General features: G+C 44.6%; 1 protein-coding gene across 3 annotated transcripts in view; it reads right to left on the minus strand.

Annotated features, from left to right (window-relative positions):
- The window catches only part of RTN3 (reticulon 3), a 63,062-nt gene that overhangs the window by 24,740 nt on the left and 23,342 nt on the right, over positions 1-14,980 (minus strand). Inside the window, exon 3 of one of the 3 annotated variants that reach the window (XM_045297205.1) lies at positions 4,370-6,460. The exons of the other annotated variants lie outside the window; for them this stretch is intronic. Coding sequence (XP_045153140.1) covers positions 4,370-6,460 — 2,091 coding nt within the window. The remainder of the gene's footprint in view (positions 1-4,369; positions 6,461-14,980) is intronic. 3 annotated transcript variants of the gene reach the window in all.

A 14,980-nucleotide genomic window follows, 5' to 3' on the forward strand; every position in this document is an offset into this window, starting at 1 on the left:
TTAACTGTTTATTTCTTGTATTATATATTTATCTGTATATGATTTAACAGTTAATTTCTCGTTATATATCTAATTATATTTATAAATAAATATATTAAATTATCAGCAATTTGGTTTTATCTCTCTAGAGAATCCTGTCTAACACACCAGTAAAAGCCTACTTGACCACAGTGAAAGAAAACCCATTGGGATCCTGTTTCTTAAAAATTTACTTCCTATTCATGGTGTATAGATTCCCTTTTAATGCTATCAAAATAGAAATTACCCTGTCAATCTTGTTTTAAGAACTCATCTCCCCACGTAAGATATTCATCTGCTAGGTGCTCAATCTACACAATCTTTATTAAAATAAATTATAAACACTCTCCCCTCACAGCAGGCACTAACTTTGAGAATAAAGTGACAGTAGTAGGAAGAAGTAATTCACATACCTAGATGTGAATTCGTTACTAAGGGGCACACTGAGTTTAGGGAAATTCGTGTATGTGTAATATAGGATGTTAATGCTGCCTAAAACAATAAAAAATAGTTAAAAAAAGAAAGAAAGAAAACTACTATCTAGCTGTTAAAATAACCATCTACTTTAGTACAAAATATGCTTTGAATGAAAACCTGATAATAGTAACAAAACGTTAAAAACACTCACAAAAGAAGGCTATGTGTATTTGTGTGCATTCACATGCATGCGCCCCTATGTGCGTGTATCCACATACTTGAAGCAGAAGGGTGTACCAGGCCCATGCTGCTGGTTGCCTCTGGGACTAGCAGGAGAGTGGGTCTGGTGGTCATCTACGAGCATTTCATATTTCAATTGGGAAGAAAATATGATCGCTAATGTTAACAGCTAAAAGAAGTTACTTATACATACAGAAACGTGGCACGTGTTTTTGTATTTGGCACTGGTGCATAAGCACTAGACTGCTTAACCACAAGGTTGGTGTTTCAAAACCCACCAGAAGATTCACAAGATAAAGTTGAGTCTATCTGCACTCAGAGATTAACAGTCTGGAAAATTCTGTGTTAAGGTCATTGATGGCAAGGAGTTTGGGGTTTTCTATTTTTAAAAACCAAAACAAAATCTGCAACACTGGAACAGTATCCCGATGTATGGCTAAGTCATAACATAGTCAATCCCCAATTGTTAAAAGACACCCACCCAAACAATAGTTTCACCATACACATTAACAGTGCCACAAGGAATTTCTTTGCTATTTTTAAGCTCAAATTAATTTCTCCTTAGGGCAAATTTGATACAAATTTGCTAAATTAATTCTAAGCCTGTGTTACCTGTGATTAGCTACTGTTTAAAAGACCGTATCACTAAGTGACATGCACATTTATATCTGTAAGCTATAAATGACATACCTTCCTATTTCCTTGCACCCTAGTCAGTCTGGATACTAAAAACTCACAAAGCTATTTTCACCCAATTAAATATGTGAGGAAAAAAAATAACTATCATGAGCCGCCTAGTCCAAGTCTCGGAAACCCCACATGTCAGAGAGCAGTGTGCCATGGATTTTCAATGGCTAGTTTCTTTCTTGGCAATAGAGCTACAGATTTCCTGAGGAATCTTTGGAGGTGGACTTGAACTTCCACTCTTTCAGTCAACAGCTGAACATGTTACCGACTTGCACGACTAAGGAGCCCTGGTGGTGTAGGGGTTACAAGTCGGGCTACTAACAGAAAGGTCAGCAGTTTGAAGCTACTAGCTTCTCCTCGAGAGAGCAACTAGGCTCTTTACTCGCGTACAGATAATGCAGTCTCAGACACCACAGGGGCAGTTCTACTCTGGCCTGTAGGTCGGCTACGCATCTGAACTGACTCCATGGCCGAGGGAGTGAAGGCGTCTGTCTATGAGGCTGGGTCACTGAACAGTAATAGTCTCTCATACTAGAATTATTGAACAATTACAGTAGCATCTTAAAGGAAATGAAACTTAGGTTTCATTAGGAACTGTGTGTGTATAATACCGTTAAGACAACAAAAGAAAAACATACTTAAAACACACACATATTTAAAATAGCGCTCACTTTGTTTTTCCTGGCAATTTTAGGCAGGATGTAATTGCAATTATATAACTGTGTTTCTGAGGATAATATTCACATATTATGCTTTTTATAATTAGAGACTAATGTAAAACTGGGATGGTCTACTTTTTTTGGCGTGTGATCAATTAAAAAAACAGGCACTTGTATAAGACACAATGAGAGAAAGGGGAACCAATCACAAGGATCTACATATAATCTCCTTCCTGGGAGACAGACAACAGAAAGGTGGGTGAAGGGAGACATCAGGCAGTGTAAGACATGACAAAATAATAATAATTTATAAATTATCAAGGGTTCGTGAGGGATGGGGGGCAGGGAGGGTGTGGGGGGAAATGAGCTGATATCAAGGGCTCAAGTAGAAAGCAAATGTTTTGACAATGATGATGGCAACAAATGTACAAATGTGCTTGACACAATGGATGGATAGATGGATTGTGATAAGAGTTGTAGGAGCTCCCAATAAAATGATTTTAAAAAATACACAATGAGAATCAGGTGAAAGCCATCTGCTTGTCACTAAGTAACCCAATATTTTTAGAGAATCTCTTCTTCAGTTGTCAATTGCTAATTAATACAGGAACAAACGTCAAGTCCTTAGGATCTGTCCAACACCAGGCAGATGACACATTCTTCTATGTATGTTAAATCCATGGCAGCCATAACTCAGGAGGGGCATGAGTCTCTACTGCTTGCCAATTTGCGAGTCATCTGAACGTACTTCTCCAAGAAGGCAGACTCCGATCTTTCTGCCTTCGGTAATCAAGTTAATGCAGCCATGCTGAAAAAGGATACTGGCCGAGCTTCCATGGCTCTCACCAATTTATTCCTAAAGTAAGGCAATTTGAAAAGGGTTTCAAGTTTGAAAGTGGCAATGAAAGACCTTCCAGCTCCTTCGTCTACTAAGCGATACCACTGGTCAATTGCCATCTGAAAAGTATTTCCTAAAATCATTGATTTTGTTAGTGACACATATCCTGAAAGTTCACAGCCCTTTTCAATGCTCACACTAGATACAACTTGGCTAGGAACTACTAATAACTAGTATTTGCCTAGTGCGTCAGATATTGTTAAGCCTATAAAACAAGGCAACATAATTACCATCACCATATTCAAAAGGGAAGATGCTGAACCAGCTGTACTACTTATTGGAGGTCACACAAAAGCAAGCATTGTCCAGAACACCAAGTTCTGGCAGCCTAAGTTTCTACCTGCCGCCACATCACTCAAAAGTACCGCCTGTAAGAATTCTAACAAGAAACCAGGAATAAGTTAAAGTGAAGTCAGAGACCCCACTAAAGAAACGATACTGAAAGATCATCGACCCAACACCCTCCAAAGGTTTCCAGGAAAGGAAACCAAGGCCTTGAAAGGTCACAGAACTAACTTACTTAGTACTCAAGGTCACCCTTCTAGCATTCCTTAATGCAAATTCAATGGCCTTCAATTACTGGAGATAAATGCCCTGATATTGTCACTGGCACATCTATTACATGCAGGCCCTGTAAGATGTGCTAAATCTGACTGAATATTTACTGTGTTGTTTCCTGCAATAGCTGCATTTTCACATTTCATTCCCATAATATGATTAAGAAAAGTACAAGTGTTAGTTATCTCCATCTAGATTAGAATCCAGGATGAGCCAGTAAGTTGTGTACTGCTAAGAAAAAGCCAATGGTCCGATCAAACTTCCAAGTATATGTTTACTCTAAAAAAATCTCATTAAAGTTTAAAAACCATGTCCTCGCCTAGCACTCAACAGACATTAGGTACAGCACTTGATTATCAGGTCAGGGTGTGGGAGCTCCTTTTGTAGGGGTTTTAAATAGCCCTAGACAGACATCACTGGAAGTATTTAAACCAAAAGGCCAATGCTAGGAAAGTGATCAGTCAAGTTAAAGGAAGGACAAAGAAAAGGTACCATCTTCTATTATGGGTTTGGGCCTCAAGAACATACTATTTTAAGGATGACTCACAAAATGTTATTACAGTACTCGTTACTACCTATATTCAGTGCATAAAATCTCTGTGGCATATAGCAAATTAATTAAAAGTTCCATTTACTGTCTTCCCCAGCAGGAATTCTTTAACTTTTGCTAAATAGATTTCATGAGATTCACATCAAAAGAAAAAAACCTCAAGTGTTAAGTGGTGCTTCTATTATGGAGATTTAAAAATGAGGTTTATGAATCTTTCCCCTACCAGATAGTGTAATTTGGTTGCAATTTATAAAATTGCAACCAAAGAAAAAACAGCACTACAAAAAGTCATCCCTCACAGCAGCAATAACCCCATGCAGTATTTCTAATATAAATGGTTACCTGAGAAGTCTGTCAGAAGTCTTGCTAGGACATGCTTGTCTACCAGTTCAGTCTTGCTAAGGCTGGAAATGGAATCTACCCTAACAGTGTCTTTGAAAAGAGCAGGGTTTTCAGAATTCCCAAGATCAGATTCAGCCTTGACCGTTGAACGTTCAAGGGTGTTAAAAGAAGAATCTGGAACAAATGTGAACGTTTGCTTGGCAATTTCTTCAGGAGGCGATTCCACTTCACCCCGTGCAGAAGCTGGCTCCTTGGCCTGCCTTTCCCCTAATTCTTTCAGGGCTCTGATGGTCAGCTGTTCCTGTTCTAAGTCAAGAGATGCTACCAGAGTACTCTGCAGAGGGGAACAACCCCGAGGCTCGCTCTTAGTTTCTTCTTCACTTTGGTCTGTGTCGTCGCTTCTTGTGCCCTGAACTTTGGAGCTACCGGACTGACGCAAGAGTCCTTCAGGGAGAGCCCTCCTACATTCCGTCTTCTTCTCGGATCCTGCTTCGAAGGCATTGCCTTCAGCGCTGAGCACAATCCCTTTCTCTTGGGAGTCGGTGAAGGCTGTTAGCAGGTCCTCTGGGGAGGAATCATCCAAATCTTTCACATTTTTCCCACACGATGCCTCCCAATAGGCTGAAGCTGTCACATTCAGAGGGGAGGATTCTGTCTCATCATCTGCGGTTACAATAGGCTCTTCAGGCGCAACGTCACTCAGATTCTGGGGCTGTTTCACAGCTTCTGAGCTGAAGTTCACTGCAGGTACCTGTGCAGGAGTCACCTTACCAACTGGACTCCTTCCAAGAGGATTAGGCTGAGCTTGGCTCAGTTCTGAGTCACTGATGGACTCTACAGAGCTTTCCGATGGGTTGTTTTCTCTGGGGCGACTGGGAATCTCTCCCATGTCTCTTTCGCCTGTTTTTGCGCAACTGTGAGATGACATGTCGGCTGTGAAGTCCTCTATTACTGTGTCATCAGACTCGCCAGAGCTGTCAGCCTCTGTCATTTCTCCCAATGCAGAGCTCTGCCAGGTCACTTCATCTTTTGGGTGGTCACTAGGCAAAGCCACTTTCCTGGTGGCCGCCCCAGATCCCAAAGAGACACATTTCTCAAACGAAGAGCCAGGTAACCCTAAAGGGGTGTCCTTTGCTTGCTGCACATTGCCTCCCACGTCTTTGATGCCAACATCCCTTGCAGAATCAAGACAGTCTGCTCTGCCACCTGCAGATTTGATGAAGGGATTGTTCCCATTTGTGGAACATACGGGAATTTTCTGGCCCGAGTTAGCTTTCAGATTGACCACGGGGATGATGGAATTATATTCACCCTCCTCGAGTCTGGTTGTTACTTTGTTGGAGTCAGACCTGTCAGACTGCTGCTTCGCCTGGGGAATCAGATCCCAGGTCAGTACTTCGTTAGTAAAGTTGTGCATGTCACTGACGCACCGAGACACTTCTTCCAGTGTGGCAGTTGTGTGTGAGAACTGTCGGGTGAGCAGTGAAGAGGTTGGGTAGCGCCCCAGCTCTTTACTACGCAGGGGGAACAATTGGTCTTTCCTCTCGGCCAGGTCGGCTGTGGACTCACCATCAGCAGGCGCTGCCCAGCTCCCCGAATCCCGAAGGCTCTCCTTATAGGAGTCCTGAAACTCCCTGTCAAATGCAGCTTTGTCCAGGATGACTTCAAATGGCGACTCGGGGGACTCCTTCTCAATCGTGTCGTTTGGGGGTGGGGATAAAGAGCTGGGAGGAACGCCTCCTGCCTCGGGCTGCCCGGCGCCTGCTCTCTGAGCTGAGAGCAAGGTTAACTTGCCATCTGCCACCGGCACAGACTTAGCATCCCGACTTGGGACAGCAGCCGGGCCCTTGGCCTCTTGCTCTTCATTCATTTCCTTGTGACCAACTTCCTTTGGGAGAAAAGCAGGAGCTTGTGGGAAGCTGGCTGGGATGGAAGGCTGAGTCCAGGGTGCTCCCTCATTGTTCTTTGTCCCCTGAGGACTCTCCACCTCCTTCATGTTCCCGAGGGTCGGGTTGACATCTTTTGCAACAACAGGTTGGCTGCCGACTGTGCTGGCTTTTTCTCCATGCAGTGTGGTCAGGGTAGGGTTATCTGGTTCAGAAGACGGAACAGAGGAGGAAGCCATCAAATGTGCAGGTGCCTCATGAGAACAGAGAGAGCTCAATGCCGCTCCCATTGGGGTTCCCGCGGGAGAACACAACAGTTTACCAGGTACAATTACACACCAGCTTGTCGGGCCAAGCAGCATGCTTTTAGTGCTTTAGAATGATATATATAAACATAGGCTGTATATATATGCACACGCAGAAATACACAACAAAACCACCACCCATGGCCACCACCCTCGCAAGACATGCCAACAGGAAAGCAGCGAAGCCAAGTCATGCCACCAGTTGCAAAGGACAAAACAATTTCACAACAAATTCTTTTTTGCTCAGTCTGTTCCTAGTATAAAGGTGAAGCAGGAAGAAAGGCCCTGCTATTGGGAGGGAGGTGTGGGGAAGGACAGGTGTCTTGATGGAAGCAGCAGGCCCCCATCCCCACCCCCACCCCCACCCAAAACGAAACTTGACAGGATGAAGCGCTGATCCACCTCCGTCAGCAAGCTCAAGGATTCGAACACACTGTCCCTTTCCACCCACTGTTGCAGTCTGACACAATCCAAGAGAAATACCAAGCCAAAAAAGGTGGCCAGAGTCCCTTTTACCTGCAGCAGGTAGAAGAGGGCCCTTCTGGAGCCAGCCAAGGAGGCTGGAAGGAGTCAGTCCTCTACTGGGGCAGCTCTGTCCACACACAGCAGGCTTCCGCAGTACAGAGGCCCTGAAAAACTTGGCTGGCTCCAAGATCTCTTGCCCCAACCCTTATTTTCAACACAAAAGGAACTGTGCAGATTGCTTTGGGGTTTTTTTTGGTTAGAATTGAGTTAATGTCAGAAATCCTTTAAAAACATGAAAAAACTTTCTAATGGACACCAAAATCAAAATAAACTCACTGCCGTCGATGCTGCCTCCTAGCAACCCTGTAGAACAGAGCTGAACTGCCCGTGTGGGTTTCTGGGACTGCAGTTTTGAGCAGCCCAATGCATAACCCTTATATGTCGACAAGCTCCTGCCTTCCACTAGACACAAGACATTAAAATTCAACCTGATCAGTTATTAATTTGCGGTTACCAAATTAATTTTCCATCGCTCCCAAAAAGAACAAACAAGTTCTGAATGGAGGAAGAAGGCAAAACACCCATGCCAAGGGAAGGCACTGGCTTTCTTGCGGGCTTCAGCCCTGGCTCACTCCAGCTCACCCTGGGGGCCCATCCAGACTCTATCTCCAGAGTCCAATACAAGGTCGGTCTCAGACCATTCCAAAGGCATGCGTCAAAGACTCAGTGTGGCCACGGGAGTCCTAGGGACACTCACTCAGGGCGGCGATGCCTGCAGCATGAGTAACTGGGAAGGTGTGAAAGAAAAATGCCTTGGTGATGACCTTTCTTCAGCTTACATTTTTCTGGTCAGATGTAATAGTAGGCACACAAAGCCAAACGAGGACTTTATTCTAACATGGTCAAGAAAGATGCACACAAAGGAGAATTAAGGATCTTCCTTTGACAAACGGGGTTCCATGAGCCCAAAGACGTTCCTAAGTACCAGATCAAGTACTCCTATGCCAGCACATCACTGGAATGGGAGAGAAAATGAACCAACTTTTGGAATAGTGGGACTGTGGAAGGTCTTTGTAGACGGAGGGTCCCGTGTCATTGAGCGAGGCGCACATTCCACACCTGTCACGATGCAGTTTGGGGGCTCAGCTTGCACTAATGGGGAAATATTCATGAGACAGGATCACTCAAAGCACGCCACAGACCAGGGAGGTTTCAGAAAGTCTGGGAAAATGCCATTATCTCGTAATTCCACTGTGGCGCAAACTTTCTGAAACTCTTTTGTGTGTAAAACCCAACCCACTGCCATATGGCCATTCTCGCTCAGTCGCCCCACATGGCACGTGGGACGGCCGCTGTGGGTTTCTGAGAATGGAACTCTGCAGGGGAGTAGAGAGCCTCATCTGTCTTCAGCAGAGGGGCTCGGTGGTTTCAATCTGCTGATCTTGTGAGTAGCCCGAGCCTTACTGGGCACTAGATTTGATGTGGTTTGGGAAGCCCTCCCTCCAAACAGGTGCAGAACTGTGAGGGGAACAACACAGGCTCTATCGCCGAGGGAAGGCTCTGTTTGTGTGCTTTGTAGAGACGGACTTTAGATGACCGAGCCCGCCACTGGACAGCAAACCATGTGCCAGACACTGAGTGAAAGCAAAGAACCGAAGAGGCTTTAAAATGCCTTTATGGGGCTTACGATAGAGGGAAAGATGATAAGCAAAAATCGAGTAAGCAGTGATGACGAAGGTGAATAAAATGGAAAGCACCTAAAGAATCGTTAAATTAAAGAAAAGACACACAACAGAAAAGAGAAGCGTGGTTCAAGGTCCTATGGTTTGTCAGGAGAGAAACCGGGCCGTTTGCCAAGCTGTGTTCCTTTCCCATCTTCCATGAACTCTCAATACTCCCGAAGCCCCAAATTAAACAAACACACACCTCACTGCCCTGGAGTCAATTCCACCTCACGGTGACCCTGTAAAGCAAGAGTGGAGTTGCTCCTCTGGGTTTAGAAAACTTTAACTTTTTAAGGGACAGAAAGCCTCATCTTTCTCCCACAGAGCTGCTGGTCGGTTCGAGACCTTGTGATTAACAGCTCAGTGTGTATGTAACCCTTCTCGCTACCAGAGCTCAAGCCTTCAGTTCAGTGCATAATAATCGGAGGTCAAGTTAGAGGATCAGATTAGACATCCTGTTCTCAAAATACCAACAAGTCCTGTACTAAAAGCCGTAATTGCCTTAAGAATTGCACACATTTTATTAAAATTTTTTAATATGCCAAGCATGCCTTACGTGCCAAAATTAGCTTTAATTATGCTTCCTAATAATGATGTTGTACCTTAATATTTGGGATGGGTAGTGTTTTGTTTTGTTTGGGGAGGGGGGAGAACTGCAAACAGGAGAGGCGAGTTCAGCCAGTACCTGATCTCAGGACTGGAACGTAAACTAGTATCCTCACAACTGCAAGGTAAACTAGTCTCCTCATTAATGCTTTCATGGTAACTATCTTATTTGGAATTTCAGCAAATGAAAATAAATTTCATTGGCTAACTGAAACTTTAGCAAACCTGGAGAACACAGATTCTCACCAAGACAAAGGAAAACAATGGGCAGAGTATATCCATGCAGGAAACATTACAAACAACGAAGCCCTGACTCCATGAAGCACCCACAAACACACACTTCCAATGAGCCTGCTGAAACAGCAGTTGGAGAGTCGTTCCTTTGTAAGATATTGTACAACATAAAACACCGCCAGAAGGCTTAACTCGGGTCATTTGACATCTCAGGAAATGTCTGTCTGTCCTTTTTCTAAAATGGCAACCCCACATATCTCCATCAGCTGGCAGGGATGCTGGTGTGGATCCGAGAACCACCCACCCACCAGGCCTTCCAGTGTGGCTTCTTGCCAAGTGCCTGGGCATTCGTGTTCAAAGAAGCGTTTCTCCCATCTCCGGGGCTGCAGCTCTCTGCATGCTAGCAGACCCAGCAAGATGTCGGTAGCCATGATGACTCAATGAAGGGCCATGAGGAGCCAGGGAAACCTGCTCTCTTTCTGAGTGCTAAGTGATTTGGGGATGTACAGAATTTCTTTCGGTTGACTTCCAAGAAATTGACTCTGATCTGTGTTCCTGAAGTATGTGCTTGAGCTAAGGATTCATTTCTCTAGCTAAATAAGACAATTAGCCACAATAAACTAAAAGCTACCCCTACTTTTAACACCACCCCAAACAATCCCATCAATATCTTCAAAGTTAATTTTTTGCTCTACAGTGAAATTTAATGTATTCATTCATTTATAAGAGCCCCAATCCCTTAAAATATGGTGCTACTCGAATTACTATCAAACAAGAGTTGCACCTCAAAAACCCAAACCTATGGCTATCTATTGCAGTCCATAGTGACGTTACAGGGCAAAGCAGACTGCCCCCATAAGGTTTCCAAGGCTGTAACTCTTTAATGGAACAGACTGCCACTTCTTTCTCCCAAGGAACAGCTGATGGGTCCAAACCACTGACCTGTCAGTTAGCAGTTCACACCACCAACCATTCAATCAGGGTTCTCATGGTGTAGTGGGCTACACATTGAGCTGCTAACTCTAAGGCCAGAGTTCAAACCCAACCAGCTGCTCGACAGGAGAAAGATGAGGCTGTCTACTTATAGGGTTGCTATGAGTCAGATGAGTTTTTGTTCCAAACACCATATTCTCAGAAAATCTCTCCAGATCCAAAGGGAGATTCCAGGTCACATGACATTTTACTGAAGGAGAGAAGCAATGTATACTGTTAACTCTTACTTTCATCTGGCCCGTTCTACCCCATAAAGTTACAGTCTCAGAAACCAGAGGGCCAGTTCTACTCTGTCCTACAGGGTCACAATGAGTTGCAATTCACTCGATGGCAGTGAGTCCGTACTACAGAAAAACTCATTCAGACTGAGCCTTAGACACATTCCGAAATCAGGAAAGGACAGTTTAAAGAACTGTAAATCTTTACAGAAGCAGATAGCCCCTCCTCCTCCTCCCTTGGAGCAGCTGGTGGGTTTGAACAGCCAATCATAAGCTTTGCAGTCCAATGTTTACCCAACAGTACAGGCCAGATGCCTTTGATACCTCAGGAACAGACCTTAAATGCTACCTTATATATGGACAAAGATAATTAAAACAACGGTGACAGTTAGATTTCGTGTCAACATGCACCTGTGTGAATGTGTAGGGGTGGGGCCCAACCTATCAATCCGGTCATAGTCTGATGATGGCTCCTTGGATGATGCCCTTTGATAGGAGCGGCACTGGGAACTTCTCCTTCCTCTCAGCCCCTTTTTGCCTTTCTGCTTGCTGGGACTTTTGTGGGCTGCAAGCCAGGGCAGATCTCGGCACTCTGCCATGTTTCCACAGACCCTGGATCCACCCGGCCCTGCACCCACTGACTGGCCTGTGATCTGGCTAGCAATGGACCTATGGACTTGAGTTGGACTGGGTTGGGATGCCTTCTTAATACAAAGTTCTTTTTACACATATATGTGTCACTAGTTTTGTTTCTCTAGACAACTCAACCTAACACAACCACCTAACACAGTGGTTCTCAAGCTTCCTGATGCCACGACCCTTTAATACAGTTCCTCGTGTCCTGGTGACCCCCAGCCATAAAATTACTTTCGTTGCTACTTCTTAACTGTAATTTAGCTACTGTTATGAGCCATAATGTAATATCTGATATGCAGGATGAATTGGGTGACCCCTAAATGGGTCGAGATCCACAGGTTGCGAACCACTGACCTAACATAAGATATTCTACATCAATGTTGAAAAGTAAGAGCGTTTTCTGAACAAAGTATTTCAACAAATGGTCTCTGCACCCTTAGGGTCCAAGCACATCTTCGTTCAATGAACAGCCTTGACAGCCCAACATGAAAACAGCTCTCGGCACAATCTTTCAGTCGCTTCCCAACTTTGGAACCACAGGTGCTGAACCTAGTTTGAGAAACACAACTTCACTACACTCGTCCCAGGTGGGTAGAAAAGTCTTAGCTGCAGTTCAGAACCCCGAAATCAGCTTGCTGTGGGGTCACTTCTGACTCCTGGCTATACACCCCACAGGAAGGAGGCTGGCACTTGCCATACCACGGAAGGGGCTTGTCTGGGAGTGTAACTTGGAGGGAATGGTGAGGGAGCGGTGGAGGTTATTTTACTACTTACACATACTAATTTAAAGGCAACTCTCTTCATTCAACACTCCAGGGGCCTTTGAGAGTCTTGTATGGGAATGAAAAGCAGGACTCTTCTCTCTTCTACTGGCTACAGTGGGTCCCTGGGCAGGACAAATGGGCTGGTGGCGCTGACCCTGCAGAGGTGCCCTTGATCTGCTTCTGTCAAGTCATAGTCCAGAACACTCAGGGGCAGTTCTACTCTGCGCATACTGGGTCAACAGAGACTTGATGGCAACTACAATGCCCTGGCCACAGTATTTCAACGTAGAGAGCAAGGTGGGGAGCTCCGGTGACACGATGGAACCACAGTGTCCCAGTGAATCTGGTAGCCATGCCAGGTAGATAGCTGAATTTGAAGAAATCTTCCCAGACTGTTTACAGCAGCCTTTCAATCTGCTTTACTCTGTTCCTGCTAACCTCAAACCATCTTAGATAAAGGCGTTCAAAGGTATTTAGTTATGTGCTCATAAATGACTGAGCATATGATCTGACCGAGAAACAAATCAGTAATGATCAGTCTTCCACAGAGTGGAAGGAGGGCAAAGCGCATCATAGAGTCCCCTTGGTTACTTCCCCACTCAGAATGTCCGTGACTTTGAATTAAAGGGCACCCCTTGCCTGGCCACTCTGTACATACCGGTGAAGAAAGGGGATGCCAGCCTGCAACGGGCCAAAGAGGCCTTTCCAGAAACACGCTGCACACTTACCCCAGGGAGGCGCGGATATTCAGGCATAGGTTTTCCTACACTTGAATTTTCTCATTTTCACAAAACAAGAAAGAAAGACAAATTATCGTGCAAAACAGGAGCAGCAATTTTGCAGCCACAACATCAAAATAGGAAGTTAGCCAGGAGACACTGTGCAGCCAAGCTGGATCCCGAAACAACAGAAAGTCTCTTTTGAACAAAGAAAAATGCCTTGCTTCTGTTGAAAAAAAAAAAGAGGCTGTAATTGGCAAAATTTGCTCCTCAAAGCTTGCCCCAAAGTTCAGTGTTTTAACTTCCTATTTATTCCTAATAGCTAGTGTGCAAGCCCAAGAGAAGGTAACTATTTGTTCATCAATGCAAATGGACTTTGTTGGGGGGAGGGGGGGGCGCGAGTCCTCTTTTCAACCCTATTTTCTCCTAACCTTTCTTCAGTGTTTTCTACAGAAAATCCATACTGCCTGGCTTCTATTCTTATGGAAGTTTCAAGATTTAAAAACCTAATTTACATTTGACTTTGTACTCCAGAGAATACACAATCACACATCACTGACGGAGGTGACTCTGGTTAACATTGTAGCTTCTTCCTTTTCTGCTCTCATGGTTTTAATGTTAATCTCAAAAGAATATGTCTAACACATGTATAGCTAAAACCCTAAAATATCAAGAACCACAACACAAGGACTTCACTTTATTAGTTTTAGTATAGGTGTGACTTTGGAGCCCTAGGTCTGTGGCTTACTTCCTGTGTGACCTTGAGCAAGCTCCTCCACCACTTTAAACACCAGCAGCTGCCTATCTGTCAGAAGGGCTAGGGCTGCTCCTGCACAGAACTGGCTTCCAAGGTTAAATGAGCAACTCAGAACCCCGAGTAAGGCAGCCCAGCACAGTTAGCCACACACTACATCTACGGTCATGTCTCTTTAAGCTCCCTGTCATCACAGCATTTCTGACTCCTATGGGACTGGGAAGAACGGCACCTGTGGGTGCCCTGGAAACAAATCAGTAACAACCTGCCATGGTAACACTTTCCAGGAGTAGAAAGCCTCCTCTTTCTCCTTCATGGTGATCTCCAACTGCTGACTTCGTGGTTAGCAGGCCAACACATAACCCACTACGCCACCACAGCTCCGACCGCACAGAAAGATGTCGGGAAATGTATTTCCCTACTTCAAACTCTCAGGAATACCTGAAACTTAATTCTTCTCAGAGAAAGAGGAATCTACAAAGTACTGCAAAAGATTTACTCAGGAACCCACCTTGTGTAAGAAGGAACTGATTAGTCCATGGAGAGACTAATCAAATCTATTAACTATCAAAAAGCTATGAGTCCTCATGGGGAGCGAACAGTTCTGTGCTCTGCTACCAGTCAAAGATCAGTGGGGTCCCATCCAGATGTGCCTCAGAAAAAAGGCTTGGACGCCTGCCTCTGAAAGACCACAAGCAATGGAAGCCCCAGGGCTTGCAGCTCTAACCTCCAGGAGGACACAAGGAGTTGAGTCAAGTCAACTGCAACTGGTTTGGTTTTTTGTTTTGCACTTCAAAGCAATACAAATGAATAAACATTACAGTATTGCTTTTGAAAATGTTAATTGACCTGTACTTGGTTCAAGTTAATAACTTTGGGGGAGGCGGATTTATGCATGTCCCTGAAGCCCAATTATGATGCATATATACATCAGCAATAAAACTCCTAAACCTAAAAATGCCCTATTATTATTACATATTGTATAATACCATTCAGATATATAAACAGGTGGAACCATTTCCCCAAGGTTGGCAAAGGGAGCCAGAGACTGCTACTTGGGTTACTGCCCTCAGGTACTAACTCCAGGAAGAACTCCAGGTGCCCAAGGGCGTGGGCTCCCATCCCCAGGGGTTTTATAGTCCAGGTGACCAAGCACATAAAAAACTCCTCGGGTTTTCACAAATCAGACCAGAAGCTATGGGCGTGGCTACTTTAAAAAGCCAAAACCTCACTGCCATCAAGTGGATTCCGACTCTTAGAGACCCTACAGGACAGGTAGAACGGCCCCCCGCCCACCACCCGCCCCC

This window comes from Echinops telfairi, unplaced genomic scaffold, assembly GCF_000313985.2.
Source record: "Echinops telfairi isolate 266 unplaced genomic scaffold, ASM31398v2 ScPeMD7_7417;HRSCAF=8455, whole genome shotgun sequence".
Classification (NCBI taxonomy): domain Eukaryota; kingdom Metazoa; phylum Chordata; class Mammalia; order Afrosoricida; family Tenrecidae; genus Echinops; species Echinops telfairi.